Below are 20,602 nucleotides of genomic sequence, written 5' to 3' on the forward strand. Positions count from 1 at the left end.
ATATAGTTGGAAAAGATAAACACTGATAATTATTCCTTTCATATTTACAATGACCTTGAGTAACAAGACAAAAACTGGGGTCTGATTGAAAATATATGTATATTATATTAAAATATATTAAAATTGATATATTATACAATCAGTATTGTAAATGATTCTATTGATTTTACCTTTTAACTTTGACATGCACCAGAAGAACCAAGTGATTAACTTGTAGTGTTACTTGGATTTCTATTTAGTACCTCATGTTGCTGTCATTGAGTTAACAGTTGGTAGCTATAGTATTTCACATGGTAGATAGTGGATTTGCAATGTTCAAACACTGAGACACTAGTGGAGAGCTGTGGAATTGTATCTCATACAAAAAAATGCTCCCTGACTAAAAATGTTTATGATCTCCTGCTCTTAAATACATAATCCCTGCACGGAAAACACCCCTACATCTCATCAACATCAAGACTTCGTGAAAATAGGGGTAAAGTAAACATAATGTCAGGGGTCAGTGGTCAAATTCTGCTGTTGGTTAATAAAGTTAACACAGAATGATACAGTTAAAGAGATCACAGTTTTCACAAAACAAATTTGGAAAAAGATCACAAGACAATTTTAGAAAGGCACAATTAGAAGACACAGTTAGAAAAGCAAAGTTAGATGGCCACAGGTAGACAAGCACAGTTAGAAGGGCAGAATGAGAACATCTTAGTTAGAAGAGCGCAGTTAGAAGATCACAATTAGAAGAACAAAGTTAGAAGAGTACAATTAGAAGGGCAGTGAGAATTAGAACATCACAGTAAGAGCACAGCTAAAAAATCATAATTAGAAGTGCAAAGTTATACTATTACAGTTAGATGAGCACAATTAGAAGATACCAGTAAAAAGGGCACAGTTAGAAGATCATATTAGGAAAGCACAGTTAGAAGATTAACAATAAAAGGGCAAATGTAGAAGGGCACAGTTAGAAGGACGAACTCAGAAGAACACAGTTATAAGATCACAGATACATTAGCACAGTTAGTGAGCATAGTTAGAAGAGCACAATTAGAAGATCACAGTTAGAGGGGCACAGTTAGAAGATCATAGTTAAAGGGGCACAGAAGGGTCAGTTAAAAGGGCAACGTAAGAGAACAGTAAGCAGAACAAAGATCACAGAAGAACACAGTTAGAAGAACACATATTTAGGTGCTGAAATACAGTCCACTCTACTTTATGGATTTGTTCACTTCACCAGGCAGGCCCCTCTCTGGCAAACACAGACATACACAGTTAGAAAAACATGGTTTGAAGAACACAGATATAAAAACACAGTTCAAAACTTGCAGATGAACAGTTGGAATAACTCAGAAGAGTACAGTTAGAAGAGCACAGTCAAAAGATCTAACAATGTAAGATTACAGATCACAGGTAGAGGAACACAGAAGCACACTGGTTTTGCCGTCACTCTATGGATTTGTTCAGTTTAGTCAGCAGGTCACACGATTAATTAGATTTTCTGGATATGCTAAACACACACACAAACACAGGATATTTTAGTAAAGATACTGCTTCAGTTTAGTACCATGACATGTATTAAAAGTATAAGGCACATTTTTATACATTTTATTTCTATATTTAATTTATTTTTGTTTTAAAAAAAATACGAAAATATGGCACAAATAATAGTTTATTTATTTATTTTTCAATTTCAGTGTCCCCCAGTGACCCCCTGTGCTCTGCGTGTCTGGTCTGCTGCTGTATTAAGAAATCCTGACCATGTCGCTTATTATTCATGACGGTGTCGAGCTGTTTCGGGATGTTGAATATAATAATAAAAAAAACAGGACAGAGAGAGAGAGAGAGAGAGAGAGAGAGAGGATGAAACGCGCGCTGATTCTCCACGCCGCACACTGACTCTCCATCTGCGATAATGAACTGGATTTTGTTAAACAGTAAATTAATGAATAATGAAATATCCCTGTTGATCAGTTTGGGGGAGGTGGCTTTGGTGGTGTAGGGGGGGTGGGGGGTGGCTGGGGGGGGGTTAACAGCAGCCGACGCCTCGAGCGGGAATTACACAAACCCCCTAAACTTAACCAGCAGCGCGTGTGAGCCCGGATAACCATTTTTACAGACCATTGCTTGACAGCACGAGGGGGGCTTAGTGAAACTTAGGTTAGGGTCCCAGTGCATGCGAGATGATCAGATTCTGGTCATCTCATCCCATCGTAGACCATTAAAGGGAGGAGTTCTTAATTGTTTTTCAGAAACATCATCGTTTATACTAAATTAAACACACAAATACATTTTTTTTTACCTAAGATCATTTTTTGACATTTGTATTAAAAGAAAAATAGTGTTTTGAATAGGTTAAATTTTTAATAACATTATTATTATTATTATTATTATTATTATTATTATTATTATTATTATTATTATTATTATTATTATTATTATTATTATTACTTTATAAACGCTATATTATATTATAAATGCTTAAAACTCAACATGCGTTTTAAACGCTTCCCATAAACGCTTGACAACCACATATTTAAATATTAAATAAATTAAACGTTAAGGTAATCTATGTATACGCAGATAACCGTTAACCAAAAAAGTTTTCAAATGTAGTTGTCATTGATCTTTATTAATTCTCTGCACACACACCATATATATATATATATATATATATATATATATATATATATATATATATATATATATATATATATATATATATATATATATATATATATATATGGTGTGTGCAAAGAATTAATGAAGATCAATTACATCTTTATTTGAAAACTTAATATATATGTATATATATAGAGCACAGATATTAACCGCAGACAAAGCACGGCTCACACCCTCACCAAACCTGACTTCATTTCTTTATTTATTTATTATTTATTATTTTATTTACTTATTTCTTAACTTCTGGGGTCATGTGTATGAAACGCTTAGGGTCAGAGGGTTAATTACGGTTATCAAATTACAACCCCATACACGAGGGGCTTCAGAGTTATTAGTGTTGGGAGGGGAGGTTAAAAGCTCGGGCTTGGGCTTTGCGGGTGTCAGGTTGTGGCTCGCTCTCTTTCGGGCCCCGCGAATATAGGTCTGTCTTTCTAAGTGTGTGTGTGTAGTTCCCCTTCTGAGTCCCGCTGTGCCCCGGGTTTCGCTCGTGGCTTCTTCAATACTTTCCGCTTCATGAGTCACGCGCCGGACCCCGCAGGCCACGCGCTCCGCTCCTCCCGCCGCATTAAATACACCAGCCTGGGAGGTGGGGGTGCAGGCCTACAGGAGGGGGCAACGGCGGGGCAAATAAAGGCTCGTGCTGCTCTGTCCCTACTGAAGCGCGTGAAGAGAGGGTACACTTACTACCACGAGGGTTATTTGACAGCCGTGTTTCTTTATTCTGTATTGTATTTTTGTTCTGTGCATTTGTTCAATCGTCTGATTTTTTTGAACAGTAAATAAAAGCTATGAAATAATGTAAAAGTAGCATTTTTTTAACAAAACAGCATTGACACGACTAAGTTAAATAAATGTTGCTCGACAGTCTTAGCGATAATTTTTAAATTATATTTCTTACATTTGTTTCAAAATTTTTTACTACAGAACAAGGTTTACTTTCATGTTCTAAATATTAAAAAATTGTCGTCAACAAACTTAAATATGACTGAAAAACAGCATTAAACGCCTAAATAATTAACAAATTAAGTTAACAAATTAATGTGAAATGTTAGTATGATTAAAATTGTAAAAAATGTTTGTATTTCCACTCGCTTAAATCAACGACCAGCATGTACAATAAAACACATGATTTATTCTCAGTTTTCATATAAATGAAAGTCACTGGACAAGAACCAACTTCTACCCGTCACCATATAACAAGTTTTCTATGAAAAAAATATAATTAAAAAGAATAAAAAATAAAATAAAATACAAGATGCTACCTAAACCAAGCGTTCACCCACGCACAGGGACACGTTCACAGAAAGACGAGCCAGCTGTACAAACTTCCATTAAATTAGGCATAAATAATATGTACAAACATAAATATTAGACCTTCGTGCTGATTGGCTCGGCCAGACTCTGCTGCTGCTGACGTACAGGCCTTTCTGTTCTTTCATCTTACAAAGTCCGACACATCGACTCGACCAATGTTGTGACAAAACAGAGTAATAATAATAATAATAATAATAATAATAATAATAATAATAACAAAGCGCATAATTTGATGCATAAATAAATTCTAAAAGTGTACATCAGCACTTGCTGTGTGACTGATGACATGTTAGCATAATAGCTTTTCTTTTCCGTGGTAGAATAGCTTTAATGTAACCTACAAGTTTTATTTTTGTCTCTTTTTTAAAGAATGTAAAGACCTAATTGGACTGCATGTGTTAATTAAAAATGGCCATGACTGCACGAGGAACAGCGCACACAAAAGCTGACCACCACAAAACCAGAGAACCTGCGTTGACGAATGGCTTTGAAAGAGACACAATTCCCCCTCAGTGATATTCCAAGTCAAGAAAGGTCAAACGAATGAATAAGTACGGGGTAAAATTTGGATTTTCTGGACGGTAATAGAGTGGGCGGTTGGTCGAGATACCTCTATAGGGCTTATACAAAGGGCCAATGTGCAAAACAAGTTGACGTCAGATTCAGTAGTAGCTAGCAGTGGGACGCCTCGGTTGATCCGGATCCGTCAGCTCTACAATACAACTGTAATTAATTGGTCCATCCCAACACTACCATCGCTGCTGTGTGATACCAGCAGAGCTTGTACAGTGGCTCTCAGAACACTGATATACTGGCATTCATTGACTGAGGTTTAAACACTCTGGAGTGTGTGAATACATGAATACACTCTTCAGTGAAGCATTCAGATGCGATACACAACCTACATTCTGCATACACTCACTCACATACACTCACACACATATGGCACACATGTACATACATTTTTGCACGCAAAAATTTGGGACCCCTGATCAAATTAGTTCAATCATTTTGTTAGTAATATAATTCAGCAACTTTCCTACAGACCCAAATATGGCATTTAACTCTGAACTGTCTTGTCTATAAAGGATATGAAAACGTGAAATTATTTACATTTGTAAAATAAATAACATCCAATTTCACCAGGGGTTCACAATTTTTAGCATCAGATTGTATTTATATGAAGAAAGGCCTATATTCCAAAGCAATTAACTCAATGAAAAAAGCAGGATGTGAGAAATGTCCGTGCTATTAGATGATATGATTGATGTTCTTTAAGAAAAAAAAGCAGTTTGTTGATTGGTTTACGTGTATTATATATATTGTCGTCACTGCCCTGCAAAAGAAATGTATACACTACAGTTCAAACGTTTGGAATCACTGCATTACATTATTTTACATGATTCTACTACTTCAAAGCTTATTTGATTTCAGATAAATTGTAATATATTTTGTATTTATAGTACAAGGTGTAGTATAATAATTATATACTAATTTATGTATAGGAACCGTGAAATGTAATGTTGGAATAACAACGTTATTATATAGTTCTATTAATAATATCCAGTGTGTTTGCATTTGAAACGTGGTAATCAAAGAAATGTGAAAAAAAATTAAATGGTTTACGTTATTAAGCAATTGATATGAGATGTAACTCCAAATTTTGAATGATAGTGTGCGTACATATATGAGTTGACTGTGACTCTGTATGGTGTGTTACTTGTGTGTGACTGGGTGAATTGGAAAAATGGTCATACAACATCCCCCAGTACATCTGTGAGTCTGTGTGTATGTGTGAATTGGTTTATTGTGTTTTTGGTAAACATTGCTTTCGTGTGTTAATGCGTATTAAATTTGGTTACTGGTGGGCTACAAACATACATGCACATACGCACACACACGCACACACACACACGCACACGTACAACCACATTGCAGGAGTGCCACAACAATGTTAAGTCCCAACAGTCTCGTTTTTCTTTAGCATCCCTCCATCCATGCTCCCGACTTCTTTTCTTCGTTTCTTCTTCCGACAGAACGTAAAACATAATGTCATAAATTTCAAGTACAAAGAATCTCTGGACACCGTCAAAAAACGACTCGTAAAGTTGTGCTCGTAGAGCCTCTTCCTCTTTCTACCATCATTTTCTTCACCATAGCCATATTCTTGTTTTTCCTCATTTTCTGTGTTTCTCATCTTTGTCAGCCCCTTTTGAGCCGGGCCCATCGGCTGGGGTGTGGCGGTTGGAGGTCTGGTTGTTGAGGAACATCTTGTCCAGCCCCTTTAGCGCCTCGGTCAGGTAGTTCTGCAGGGCGGTCAGGGCGGCGCAGATGGCTGGGGAGCCAAAACCGTGCGTGATGAAGCTGAAGTGGCTCAGGCAGCTCTGGATGCCCGGATCCAGGATTGGCGATGGTCGAGAATTCCCCAGAGGAGTGCGATCCTGCGCCAACAAGTCTGTAAACTCCTTACACAACTGCCTGAGAGAGAAGAAGAGAGAAAGAGAGAGAGAGTCAGAGAATCCTATAACAGAAAGGACATTTCATAGTAATATAATCCTTGCCTGATGGATCTCTATCACCCACTCATTCACCACTGACATTAATTTTACTATGCACCAATCAACCAATTAACTCAAACCACAGTCATAATAAAAGTTAATGGGCAGGTGCTTCAGTGTATAGATTGAGCAACGCTGTGAGATTAGGCTGGCAATTTTTTTTTCTTAAAGGGAAAGAGAGAACCAGATTCAAAACCATATTAGCAGATTTTATCACTAAACATAACCAATAAATGATCTTAAAAAAAACTTAATCTTTCAAATAAACAGCTATAAATATATAATGAAAATTACAAACATTAGTTTAAGAACACTTTGGAAAAGCTTTTTACAGAACCACAATGATACTCAAATACTCAAATAACTATTTAGAAGTCTTAATGGGTCTTAACATTGATAAAATTATTTTTAAAAAAGTATGATATGGTAAACATTATTAGACTATTGTAACAAACAAATGTTTTTCGGGTATATTAGTGTAAGCACGTTCTTAGATATTTTAAAGGAGACACTTTTACAGTAAGATCTTCATTCTGACTCCAGTTATATGGCAAAACAAAGCAAAATGTAAGCACAGGTATTTTTGTGTTTAATATTCATTCAGTAATTCTATGTGCTATATAAATTTTCTCACATATTTGTTAAAAAATGAATATCCTTCGTTACCCATCTATGCTACTCAGTGACATTTGTACCACATAATGATTATAATTACATTATTATTTATTTATTTTTTGTTTGTACATCACTAGCCTTAATTTGCCTCTGTCCCACTTTTTTGGAATGTGCTGCAGGTTTGAAATGCAGCAATGGATGTATGATGACAAATTAAATTAAGTCGGTCAGACAAAACATTAAATATTTTGCATTCATACTGTTTGCAATTAAATAAAACAGAAACATTGCATTTTTTTGATTCGCAAATATTTTCTTCTTTGAAAGGCTTAAGTAAATCAGAAAAACAATCTGTGCACTGAAATGCAGAAAAGGATCTCAGAAAGCAGATAGATGAATTAGCACACTTTTGGCTAATTAATACCTTTAATAATGGCTTTAATGGCACAATCTATTTACAAGGTTTTGCTGATCGTATTCATCCATTCGTGCCCTCAATTTACCTGTCATTTAATGGCTATTTTTAGCACACAAACATTAAAATAACCTAATTTTCCTAATACTGCATAGTTTCATTTAGTTCCAGCAAATCAGCTCTGAGGCATTGACTTCACCTCTGTGGCTTTTCTGTGGAATTTGATGGCCAAAAACTTAAAAAGAGATCTTGTAAATTTGTTCGGTTGGGAGGCGGGACCTCCGTGGATCCCCCATTCCCCAATGGTTCCAGGAACACCTCACAAGACCTGCTGTTTTAGAGATGCTCTGAGCAAGACTTTCAGCTATCACTATCTGATATTTTTCAAGGTCACTTAGATTCTTAGATTCTTATGTTCCGCCATTTTTCTGTTTTCAACGCAGGAACTAAAAAACGGACTACTAATCTGCTGCCTTATATGTGTATTCCACCCCTTACAGATTATTTACATCACTACATCTCATATGTTTTGCAGTAGCTTATCAATGAATCTCTGCTGAGGTCAGATTTTGGTCATTTCTGCAGTTTCTTAACTCAAAGACTATTTCATTTTATTATTTGTCTATAAAAAACACTGTTACACATGTTTGAGTGCTGGTGAGTTAATCTTAACAAACCTCAGTGCTGACAAATCCACAGTTTTGGTGATGTTTGAATTAACACATTATGGGCAGTTTCCTCACACTGTATTTTGTCATACAGGCTCATCCTCCAGATTATGCATCACTCATTAAATGCCATTTTCTTTGCAATTGTTTGATTTTAACAAGTGTATCTTTTTTAGTGCTAAAATAAATAATGTTTTAGTGTATTTCGAGTATTTTTAATGTGCTAAGTTTGGTTCCTAAACATATTGTGGTTAAGATTAATTAACCCTCCTGTTACATTCCAGGTAAATTTGACTCGTTTTAAAGTTTGAAGAACTTTAGGAAAAATAGTTAAAATATTTTTTCAGTATGAAACTTCTTCTGCTTGCCTTAATTAGTGTAATTAACATATAATATGAAAATGGTTCATCTCACATATTTGCAACCACCCCCTGCAAAAAATAAAACAAAATTGCAATGTTATGTTTAAATGTTATGTAAAACTTTTGTTTTATATGTTGGTCTTTTAAAAGTAATAAAGAAGTGAAACATTAAAAAGTTTTAACATAATTTTTTTTAAGAAAAACGAGTGAATTATTCTAATTGAAGCATTACCTGTTGGAGTCAAGGAACACCATTGCAATAAATATTGATAAAATAATTAGTAATGGAGTTAGTAAAAAATACACTGCTTGTAAGGATTTTTTTGGGGTTTAGACATCTTTTGGATAATTAAACATGCACCAGTTTAAAGTAACCCTGGAACATCATTGCTGTTCCTGACAAATGACAAATTTCCATTTTACTGTGTATTTAGCAAAACCTATTCACAATAAAGTGTTAAAAAAGAGTGTTCATTTTCAGGAATAATTAGAAGTTAAACAATGTAAAGAAAAGGTAAAACTGTGTTATTTATGCAATAACCAATAATAGTTCTAATGTTTCTGGTATCTTTAAAATATTTTTGTGTTTTTAAATTATAAATGTGTAATGTTGCTTTGAGTAACCAGTTCAGTTTATAGAACCTTAATTCATGCAGAGAAATAGTTATTAAAAAAGGCACAAACCATATACCCACCAGCACAGTAACTAAGTCAATGTGAGAGGCTGGACAATTTAAATGAGAATGAAAAATGTTAGAAAAAATGCTAAACTGCTTTCCCATATCAAAGGTATTTGCTCAAAATAATCTTGTTTCAATCAGTGTGTTTCATTCTTAACTGCATGCCCAATTCATATATATATATATATATATATATATAGCTTGGACTAAGCACAGAACAACTTGACTGGTTCAGTGTGAGCTGCAGCAGAGCAGTGCACTGTTGTCCAAAGGGTTTGAATGATTGCAGTAATAACCACCTCTTGTTTAACACTACAGCATAATTGTTCTAACTAATAACAGCTATTAGTAGCAGTGTTTCAGGGGCATCGTTACAGGCATAGTTACAAAATACATAAAGGAAGAGATTTGTTTAGTAATTTGCAGCATGTATTCTGCTATGCAATGTCTTAAAGGGGAATGCCACTAATTCATCTGCATAATTTAATAATTACAAGGTGAACAAAGTCATTCCAAATGGTTTGATGTAAAATGGCTTATTGTAGAGAAATATATATTGGCTTTTTCCCATGGTGGAGATAGGAACCAACAGTTCACAACACATATTACTGTCCAACTGTCCAAGTCTTATAATGTTATTGTCATGTTGATGATGGTAAAATAGAGATTAACCTATTTTTTTACTGAAACACAGATATCTTTGTGTTTATGTGCCATCCTGCCATTATTGTGTTGTAAAGAATATATATTGGGCCAAAGAGCTTAATACAAAATTGGATTTAAGTAAGTAAATGATCTGGGGTTGCTGCAGTTGTTCAGGTCTAGGTTCAGCAACAGTATGTGCTGAAAGAATGAGGTCAGCTGACTACCTGAATATACTGAATATAGATCAGGTTATTCCATCAGTGGATTTTTTCTTCCCTGATGGCACGGGCATATTTCATGATAACAATGTCAGGATTCATGGGGCTGGAATTGTGAAAGAGTGGATCAGGGAGCATGAGATCATCATTTTCACACATGGATTGAGAGTTCACCACAGAGTCCGGACCTTAACCTCACTGAGAATCTTTGGGATGTGCTGAAGAAGAGCTTTGTGCAGCGGTCAGACTCTACCATCATCAATGCTGCCAGATCTTGGTGAAAAATGTATAAAACAATCGATTGAAATAAATCTTGTAACATTGTAGAAGCTTATAGAAACAATGCCACAGTGAATGTGTGCTGCAATCAAAGCTAAAGGCGGTCCAACAAAATATCAGTGTTATTTTTGGTGGTGACTTTTTTTTTGACCAGGCAGTGTGTTTTGATTTGAAGTTTCTCTAACACTCTTTACCCACACCTAAAAACTGAGATAAAATACCAGAGGAGGGGTGATTTCTTTGGTTAGTAAACATAAATTTCCTTGTTACTTTGCCTTTAAAGTTGACATACAAATAAATTATACCTGGTACTGCATTGTGTCATTGTGTCAATCAGACACATCACTTATAACTTCAGTGTAATTTTTTTATTATATACTTTGATATAGCTGTGTATACTTTGTATCATTACTCCTGGTCAATTGTAGACATACTTTTTATAAGCCTTATTAGTATTTTGCCCAACTCAGTTTTTGACACGTGCACTGTAACACATTTTTCTAAAAGTATTTCCAGCATTGCTGGCTCGCCGTGCTTAATTGGCACATTCCCAATGCATAAAGCAGAAATCACTGCCAATAAAGTCATCAAACTGTTACTCCAGTGTATAGAGCTACTCCCTGTATTTAAATTAGTGCCACAAAGTCTCTCTGATCTGCTACATTTTCATTTAGGGGAGGGAGGGGGGGTCAAGGCTTGGAGGAAAAGTAAAGGAAAGTTCTTTATCACCCCTGCCATGACCTCTCAACATCTGACCCCACCATGTTCTACATGGCTGTCTGCTAACAATTTAAACGTCTTTTTTCACAGCCGAGACCATAGTGATAACGTAGTAATATCTGCTGCAGCTTCCCAGTGTATGTTCCCAGACATGTTCAAAAAATAATTAACCTACAGGGTTAAAGTAATTTAAAGTCGATTAATTATGATGCCTCTACTCAGCTTAATACGTCAGAAAATGGTGATGAACGATAAGGAAGGAACAGAGCAGAATTAAAATCAGGAAAATCCTTATCTACATAATGAAAGCATGATAGGAACGCCTGACTGTGTTAGCGTGTTTGTTAGGACATGTTGAATGAAATGTCCTATAAATAAGTGATTAATAAGAAATCAATCTCAGTGTGCACCTTAATGCTAAATGTGTATATTCATAAATGATTCTTTGCTTAAATGTACAATGTAAATGATCGTAGTATTTATAATAGGTAGTAGAATATATTTTTTAACATAAGGTTAATTTGTGGCATTTGCACAGCTTATTTTTACATGGCTATTTAAATTGTGTTATCCCTTATATTAAGTTTAAAATGTCTTTTTTGTGTTTTTTTTCACACTGCTTATAACTTTAACGTAGGAATGAATTGGTGCATACATGTCAATGTGTTGGTTTTCTGTGACAGAAAATATAAAAAGGGTTGCTTGCAACATAGAAATGCTTAAGGGTGCAGATTTGGTCTGGTTACTTGGCAATTGCCTATATTTAGCAATTTAGACATAAAACCAGGTGAACAAGAATGCCCAGCTACTCCAAACCTAATGCCTTAAATCGTAAAAAAAGAGAAAAAAAAAATTGAGACATAAGTGCATATTCAGTGTAGAGGTGCAGTTGCACATTTATCCATCGTCTGGCAATGGACTTGACACTCTAAACTACATTTTGCTTTACAAATATGTTGTACTGTTGACAAAAATACCTCAATAACAAAAACATTGCTAAGATAATAAATCATGACGTAATCCCCTAAAAAGATTTTACATTTAATCAAAAAGTCTTCACCTCATTTCCCTCTAAAACAACTATTCAATGTTTCAGCTACAGTGTAGTTGTTACAAAAAATACTATTTTAGTTTAGCATGTTTTCACTGTATGCATGTTTTCACCAAACTGCTTAGGTTTACATAATATGTTGATTTTTAATGCAGGAAAATGTTTTTATTGGCCATTTTATGATGTGGGTCTTGATTCCCTGAAATATACATACTTTTTTGTCTTTAAAACTTAAGTAAATTATTTGTTATTTTACTTTGAACAATGTGATGTCTTCACAGATGTATGGTGCTGGGCTGGGAAACTTCTCACAATTCACTAAACTCACAATTCATTTTAAAGGACGTTGCAAAACACATCATAAGCCATTGTCGTAATAACTATTGTTATATTAGCGGTTTCAGCGCTAGATGATGGTTTATTTTCTATTTTTAACAGAAAGAAAAATAATATCCCTTTATGATATTTTGTTCTTGACCGCAGATTAAAAAAAATGGTCATTTGTGACAGAATTGTTGAAATGTAACAACAACAGAAGCAGCAGCAGCAACAACAACGACAACAACACTGACCCACATTCGAGCCTCAGAACCACCAACAACCTCGTTGTCCATTCTTCCGCTCATTCCACAACGTTCTAATGCCCCAGGGCGCGTGCAGGGGGTTGGGATAGTGGTAGTGATGGTGGGGTGGCGGGGAAGTGTGTGTGTGTGTGTGTGTGGGGGGGGGGGGGTTGTGACTGACGGGACTTTGACAGACAGACTGTGAAAGGGGAGGCGAGGGAGGGAGAGAGGCATGATGACCCCCGGGGCAGAACTTCAAGGGGAAAGCTGGCAGTTTTAGACTCGAAACATTTCACTTAAACGTAATGAGTTTCTCGCGCGGTGCCAGCCTGAGACGGATAAGGGCTCAGTTCCTGACTGCCTCATTAGAAACCAGCTTTACGTGTCAGAAAACACCGAGAATCTCTGATAGATAGAGCCGATTTCTCAACATGTAGCTAAACATTTGCTTAAACACTCACGCACATAGGTCCTGTGTGTGCACCAACTCCACAGCCCAAGACGCCATTAAAAAAAGGAAAAACTAAACAAAAAACACCAAACGCTCTGAAATAACAGATTTAATTCTTACTTGGTGGCGAGCAGCATGTTTTTTCTCGAGTGGATTTCGTTGGGGTCTGTGTGCTGTCTGTTGAGGTACTCGGACACGGCCTTGGTGGGGAATTCTGTCTCGCAGATGTAGCCGAAGTCTCGAGCTAAATGAACAGCTTCTCCTGAAAAAACACAGCTCACGTTAAAAAGAAATCAATTTAACGTTTTATATACTGTATTTATACATGTTACACACATTCTTTGTGTGCTTTTTGCAAAATAACTCTATATTATAATTATATGATATAAATTAAAATTGTTACAATTGCATCTATTTTTTTTTTTTTACACAAATGCATTAATGTCTGTATCTTGCTAAGTATTTATAAACTGTTTTATAGAACTGTATACCGGCTGCACAAAATGCAAATTCTCATTCTTTATATAATAATAAAATAAACAAATACATAAATAAATGTTATTAATAATAATAATAATAATAATAATAATAATAATAATAATAATAATAATAATAATAATAATAATAATAATAACTTAATTCGGGTTGTCGTTTTTTTTTTTTGTTTTTTATCATTAAAAAGATTTATTCATTCATTCATGCCCCCACTGTCCCCGGGTTATATTGTTCGCCAGAGGCTGTGGGGTCACTCAAAATGAAAAGCAGACCAACCCAGAATCGGCTGAAATTTAGATACTCATAAATATCAGATTATAGTGGCAGAAAAAGTCCTCAGAGCAGCAGGAATAAACGCAATAGCCTTTTCACTCTTTCTAGACTGTTTCTGTGCCAATGAGAAAAAGAACCTAACATGGGACGGGGGAAGGGTCAGAGGAAAGAATTTTGTAAACAAGAGAATGAACATCAGATGGGCCGCGTTTCTTTTCTTTTTGCATTTTTTTCTCCTACCTTCCACCAGTGACGTCAACAGAGTGACGTTGGCCGCCTTGCGTCTGCCCGCGGGCAAATTTAGTCCGATTTTCTCCAGCTTTTCTCTCAGAGATCTGCCTCCATTTTTCGACTTCGCCCTAAAAGCAAAGAAAAAACACTTCTGTTTTGAAATCCATTTATTGCATTTATTAACACACAATATATATAAACTCCCAGCACCAAATATGCCAAATTGTCAAAGAAATGTCAGTGTCCCCGCTGCTCTGAGAATAGATGACCGCCCCGGTAATATGTAATATTATAAGAAGAAAATGTTAAATATTATTAATAGAAAATATGTACAGTGAGCAGAATTTTAAGGTAGTATCCAGAGACTGCAAATTGTAACCTAAGGTAAGGTAAGGATTTCTAATAAACTAAACAATGCAAGGAAGTGCAAGGTATGTGTTTATAATTAAGTGACCAGTGAGTGAAAGTATGTAAGTGGAGTTTTCTAATATTTTGTTTTGCTTATATGGGGCAAATATTTTAGTCTTCTGTTAGCTTACCTGCGGAGCACGCCCCCCAGCAGCGATGCGTTGAGGCACTCTGGGGGCGAGAGGCGCCGTTGAACCTCTCCCACCGTAACTTTGTACTTGGAGGTGGAACTGAGGAGCGACAGGCGACCAGGAACTGAGCAGAACACCTCGTTCACATTTAGAGTGACCCCGCCGATCAGCCCGTCCTTGCTCATCATCAGCGAGGCCACGCTTTTGTGCGGCATTGGCACTGTCAGAAACGACAGGAGAGGACTGTTAAACGCCAAATCTTGGCCTATAATATGGAAAACAATATGAAACATTACACAGCTGAGATGAATAAACGAATAAAGAGTATTTTTTGTCCACTTAAACGTTCCTGCTTTGTATCTTGCAGTATTATTATTATTTTTGTGAGGCGCGATTAGTAATGAAATAACGTGTTATTTATATTGTAAACGGCATTAAAACGGCACCTTGACACGCACAGGCGCACACATGCACTTTCTTCTGTTCTCGGCTCTACAAGCGGTAAACGTGAAATAAATAAGAACATTTCCAACAAACAAAACGCCTGGGCCCATGTATTGCACAGGCGTGTCAGACATACACAAGACGTTGCATCCGTACGCGAACTGCTAGACTACCACCTTCTTAATGTTCGTGCGCTCTCAGGACATAGGAACTTCCCAAATTAAGAGGGGAAAAAACAAACACATTCTATATACTACTTTTATTGTCTCGTGTTATCGATTTGTTGATTGACTCACGCTTTCGGTCATAGCATGCGCTGCCAGCGTCAAATGCGCTAATGGGGTAAGGAGTGCGCGGGAGCACGGTGGGGGGTATGGCGGAGGGGGTAATAGGGGCAAATGAGCTCCAAACGAGCTCATGAGACGCTGAAAGCCAATCCATCACAGCGGCCACTTACAGCCGCTCCGCTGGGAGACGCGCGCTCGAGTTAACTAGATTACCGAAGAAACGACTGGCGAGCACCGGGCAAATATGGACATGAACACGAGCTCAGGGAACTGCGACAGCGAATACTGACAGGGAGAGTGTTATATATAACACATACACAGGAATGCATTTTCTTACCAGTCTATTATTATTTATATTTGTAGTAGAGATTTCACCATTAATAATATTGTAATTGAAAATAATAATTTATATAATATGTATTATTGATATTATTTTAATCTGTTTATTTTTATAATACGAGGCGACGCAAACATGAAAGCATGAGTTTAGTTGTGTAGAGTGTATAGTAGATGAGTTAGCCTCCTGATTAAACCTGAACAGGTGTATGTGACTGTATAGTTCCTCCAGTAAAAAAGAACTGTCCTAAGACCTAAAGTGGTAATTCAACGGAAAACCTGTGTTTTACCTTTTTTAATGACTGACTGGTCAAGGATGTTCATGCCGCCGTTGTTGGGGTCATCCACGGCCTGCAAAACAGCAAAACTAAAATCAGCATATTAATTTACATTACTGTTAAAATGTTTGAATAAATGAAAACAAAACAAAATCTAGATAAGACTCCACTTTCATTAAAAGAGAGCAAAAATTCAATTCAGATATTACGTAAAAAAGAGAAACGTGAAAAAAATCCATTGTATATTAGTTAGCTTTTAAATGCGACATTTTTTCCCCATTCCTAACTGCCCTCAGTTTTACTTTTTAACATTGCATTTAGATTGCAAAGAGTGTTAATACTCAAAACGTAAATAAACGACAGCAAGAAAAACAACCAAAGCCCAGACCTCAAAGAGAACCGCTGCAAAAATACTGGAGATTAGCGAAAGCAGAACTTATCCAGAGCAGGTTCAGCACTGAGCTTTTCTCATGGTGTAGTACAAACAGGTTTATTACCAAAATCTGGATGAGATTCAGATGTGGGGTTTAACTCTTAGCTCCGGGTTTAGTCTTTAAGACAGGATTTTATGGCTCAAAATCCAAAATCACTTTACATTCCAACTTGTCCCTTCTTTTCACGAGCACTTCAATGTGAAGTTTTAATCGTGCATATAAAAACACATTTTTGCCGGTAAGAAGCTTTCCAACAATAAGTGTTCTTAACTCGTTAAAACTACATGGGAAACACAAAGCTTTTAAACTAATTCTGACAGGAATGATTCATTTGTAGATACATCATTTTAAAACGAGCTCCTCAAATCCCCATTCATTTACAGGGAAATGATGATGATTAATGAGAGATTAAAATCAAATGAAATGACTGAATTATCAGTAATTTATTAATTATGCAGTCTCTATAATTTGCAGTGATTTTAAGTTCTATATTATTAAAGAGTCTGTGTGTTTGATATACATATCATATTTAAATATATATTGCACATACAAGAAACTTTAATTTAATTTGATGATAAAACATGCATAGAAATATGTATAATACAAAACAATGACCATAAGGAGAGTTTAAGTACTGTAGCAGCTGTAAGTAACTTCCAGCACTGACACACAAAAAAACTAAAAGCAAAATATAAATAGGTATAAAAAACGGAATTAATCTGATGCCACATGCCAATTTTTTTTTAAAGAAAACAAAATAGATAAGTAAGGCAAATCACAGAAAGAAAAAAGTAAAAACAAAACAGATGCTTCCTGTTCTCTAGATTTAAATTTGACCGCGAGAGAGAAAAAGAAGAGACAAAACAAACCCAAACGTGACTCACGTGCGCCTCGTCCATGCTGTGCGCGAGGCCGTGCAGCAAGCCGTCTCCCATTCCTGCCTCCAGCGCGTGAGGCGCCGAGTGCAGCAGCACGTCCGGTCTACGCACGGCACTGTAGTCCCTGCGCGGGTCCAGCCCGGACAGCTGCGGCAGTGCGGCGCGGGGCTGCGCGAGCAGGGAGCCGCCGCTACCGGTGTCGGCGCCACCACCATCTTGACGTTGGCGTGAGGAACCCCACGGGTGCTGCTGATGCGGCTGGTGCAGCGCGTTAAGCGAGTACGGGTCATTCACGTGCGAGTAGGGATCCTGGCCCTGGTGGTAGGGCGGCAGCGGCTGGTAGGGCGGCGGGAAGTATGGCGGCTGGAAGTCCGAGGAGGGCGCATGAGAGAGCGGCGGCGCGCTGGAGTATGGCCCCTGAGACACGGAGCCCAGCTGGGACAGGCGCGAGCTGTGCCCGGGCACCCCGTCATGACGGTCCTGAACCGAGAAACACACGGGAAGAACATTAAACAATGGACAGTGTATAAAAATTATTATAAATAATAATAAGCTTCACATGCAGACTTATTTTTAATTTAGCAAATAAAAGTGAAATGTTCAAAAAACAGACTCATGATAAAAGCATATAAATATATAAGAAGTGAGTAATAAACTTAAACTTCATAAAAAATATTTTTTTAAATAGGATTGAAAATATGTTACCAATTTGTTTTTTAAATAAAAACCGAAAAAGCAAATGATCAAAATCAAATATATTTTTTTAAATCTATATCATAAATAAATAAAACAACACATTTTATAAACATTTAAAAACCCATCAGTAAAAAAAAATACTTTAAGCTCCATAAACTTAGAAATACCTATCAAAATATATTTAAAATCCCCTCTCAAACTACTTTAAAAACAGCAGAGGTAAACTTAGAAATGCCTATCAAAATATATTTAAAATCCCCTCTCACTTTAAAAACAGCAGAGTCTGATTAAGGTTTTTTTTTCACATATTTTATAAAGACTGTTCAGGCATGAAAAAAACAACAACAACAGCTTAGAGGAGTTTAGATAACAGCACGATAAATGGATTTAGGAACGGGATTATTTTGGTGTTGGATGGTTTGTGTAAAGCACGAACTGGGTCACAAAACTGAGAGGAGATGGTGGAGATGTTTCTAGGCAAAATAGCTTTAGGCAAAATACGATAACACAGAGTGGAGAAAGGACGGGAGGGAGGGGGATACTAAACAAATCTGAACGTACATTAAATTTGGAGTGTAACAGAAAACACTGAGTGGCCAGCAGTAGAAGAACAACAACTAAAAGAAAGAAGTTTGAGTAAAAGTACATCAATAAAGCACGAGACTGAGCGATCAGCTGGACTTACCGTGGCTGAGTAAGTGTGGACTAACATCTGGACTAAAGTCTACTCGCCAACACCACACGCACACACTCTCTCTACGCACACACACCGCGGTGGAGATGAGCTGGAGAGTGCAGAAGCGCCTGCAGATGTTCCTCTCTCTCTTCGACTGCTAACAGCTAACTCCTCATGGCTGTCTTTCCGCGCCGAGCGCTCTCTTTCTCTCACTGAATGCTGCGCGTGCCGTCCCGCCTGCCCTGCCCCGTCTGCTTGCCCCCCTCCCAACCCCCCAAAGTTACCCCTCCACCCCTCCGCGTGCTGCTACACCTCCTCGGAGTGATTGTTATTCATGACTCCTAATATCACTGCAGTGCTTAAAGAGAAGCGCGCGAGGAGCGGCGCGCGCAGGAGCGAGAGAGAGAGAGAGAGAGAGAGAGAGAGAGGAGGAGCGATAGCGAACAAGAGAGAGAGAGAGTCAACAGGGAAGCATACGCGGTTACTGAAGCTCGTTTTTTATACGACACCCCCGCGAGGACTCTCTCTCTCTTTGGGGTATGGACTTCTCTTTCTCTTTGCCCCATTGCCCATTGTTGTCCTATGGTTTTATTGTTGCCCGCTTCCAAACGCTCCTCATTTATCTGCCCCCACTGAACTAAAAGAGCCAGCAGCTGGGCCAGAAAACTTCAGCAGGCACGCACACATTAGTACCCCTACACACGTATACATACACCACAAGACACCAAAAAGCTATAAGAACCCGTCCAGTGGTCACACCTGGGGGGAACAGTTCAACTTATTGCCTAGAGCAATCAATGTTTGGGGGCTTCATGGGATTTAAACAAAAAATTATGACCATAGAATGCAGTTTGGAAAGGCGTGGGGTAATGGAGATGGTTTGCAAAAATGAAAAGGCCTCGAACTACAAATACCTGTTTCAACATCATAAACACCTGTCGCGATATCAAGGAATTACAAGCTTCAACATTTGACCGTACACAAACTTACAAATGGAAAACTCAGCACCATAAACACCAACCCTAACACCATACTTTCATTTGCCAATACCAGCCACATGCAGTTGTCTTAACATCATAACCACCTGCCTCACTAGTAAGCAACAATCTGTCCCCATATAGACACCTGACCCAGCACCAATCATACAGTCAGACATAAGCTGTATGGTTAGCACAGGCATGTGTACGGTGCCTGCCCCAACACCATACACATATTACAGCAAAAATTATATAACAAATCTAACAAATATATAACCCCTGTGCTAACAACACACATGCACAAGTTTCAACAATAAGTAACCATAAATATCTGTCCCAACACCATACATACAGCTGTCTCAACACCAATTAGTCAGAAACATCTGTCTCAATACTATAACTACACCAGTCAACACCCATCAATATCCACCATGCCACAAACACCCGCCATAGCAACAAATAGCCGTAAACACTTTTCGCAAAACCATAAATACACCTGCTAACATGAAACACCTGTTGCAACACATTAAAAATGTCTAAAAACAACACATACACACTTAGCCCAACACTTTAAACACTTATCCTAAACATTAGTCACAGCATGATGTTACCAATCCCAAAATCAACAATACACCTGCCTCAACACCTGCTCCACCTCTGACCACACACACGTTATATTACACACATCTGTCCCAACTTACTTGAAATTCACACCTGACCTAACACTTTAAATACTTGTTCAATTTTACACTGATAATACACATCTGTTCCAAAGTTCTACTGATAATGCAAACCTTTCGCAGAACAATTATTAAATTTATTCCTGAACTAAATACATAAATAGCTGTA

The 20,602-nt window shown here is 37.2% G+C and overlaps 1 protein-coding gene across 7 annotated transcripts in view; it reads right to left on the reverse strand.

The window, feature by feature from the left end:
• Positions 1–3,782: 3,782 nt before the first annotated feature.
• Positions 3,783–20,602, reverse strand: part of tfap2b (transcription factor AP-2 beta) — an 18,667-nt gene continuing 1,847 nt past the window's right edge. Inside the window, exons 1-7 of one of the 7 annotated variants that reach the window (XM_022683228.2) lie at positions 18,786–19,031; positions 17,411–17,884; positions 16,105–16,165; positions 14,748–14,967; positions 14,218–14,336; positions 13,330–13,471; positions 3,783–6,462 (exon numbers count right to left, since the gene is read on the reverse strand). In XM_022683228.2, coding sequence (XP_022538949.1) covers positions 6,162–6,462; positions 13,330–13,471; positions 14,218–14,336; positions 14,748–14,967; positions 16,105–16,165; positions 17,411–17,884; positions 18,786–18,812 — 1,344 coding nt within the window. In that variant the 5' untranslated portion in view covers positions 18,813–19,031 and the 3' untranslated portion in view covers positions 3,783–6,161. Of the gene's footprint in view, positions 6,463–13,329; positions 13,472–14,217; positions 14,337–14,747; positions 15,013–16,104; positions 16,166–17,395; positions 17,885–18,785; positions 19,032–20,602 lie in introns of those variants that run through there. The other 6 variants (XM_022683225.2, XM_022683217.2, XM_022683208.2 and 3 more) reach the window with 6 other exon arrangements.

The sequence above is a fragment of the Astyanax mexicanus genome, chromosome 1 (assembly GCF_023375975.1).
Source record: "Astyanax mexicanus isolate ESR-SI-001 chromosome 1, AstMex3_surface, whole genome shotgun sequence".
In the NCBI taxonomy this organism is placed as follows: domain Eukaryota; kingdom Metazoa; phylum Chordata; class Actinopteri; order Characiformes; family Acestrorhamphidae; genus Astyanax; species Astyanax mexicanus.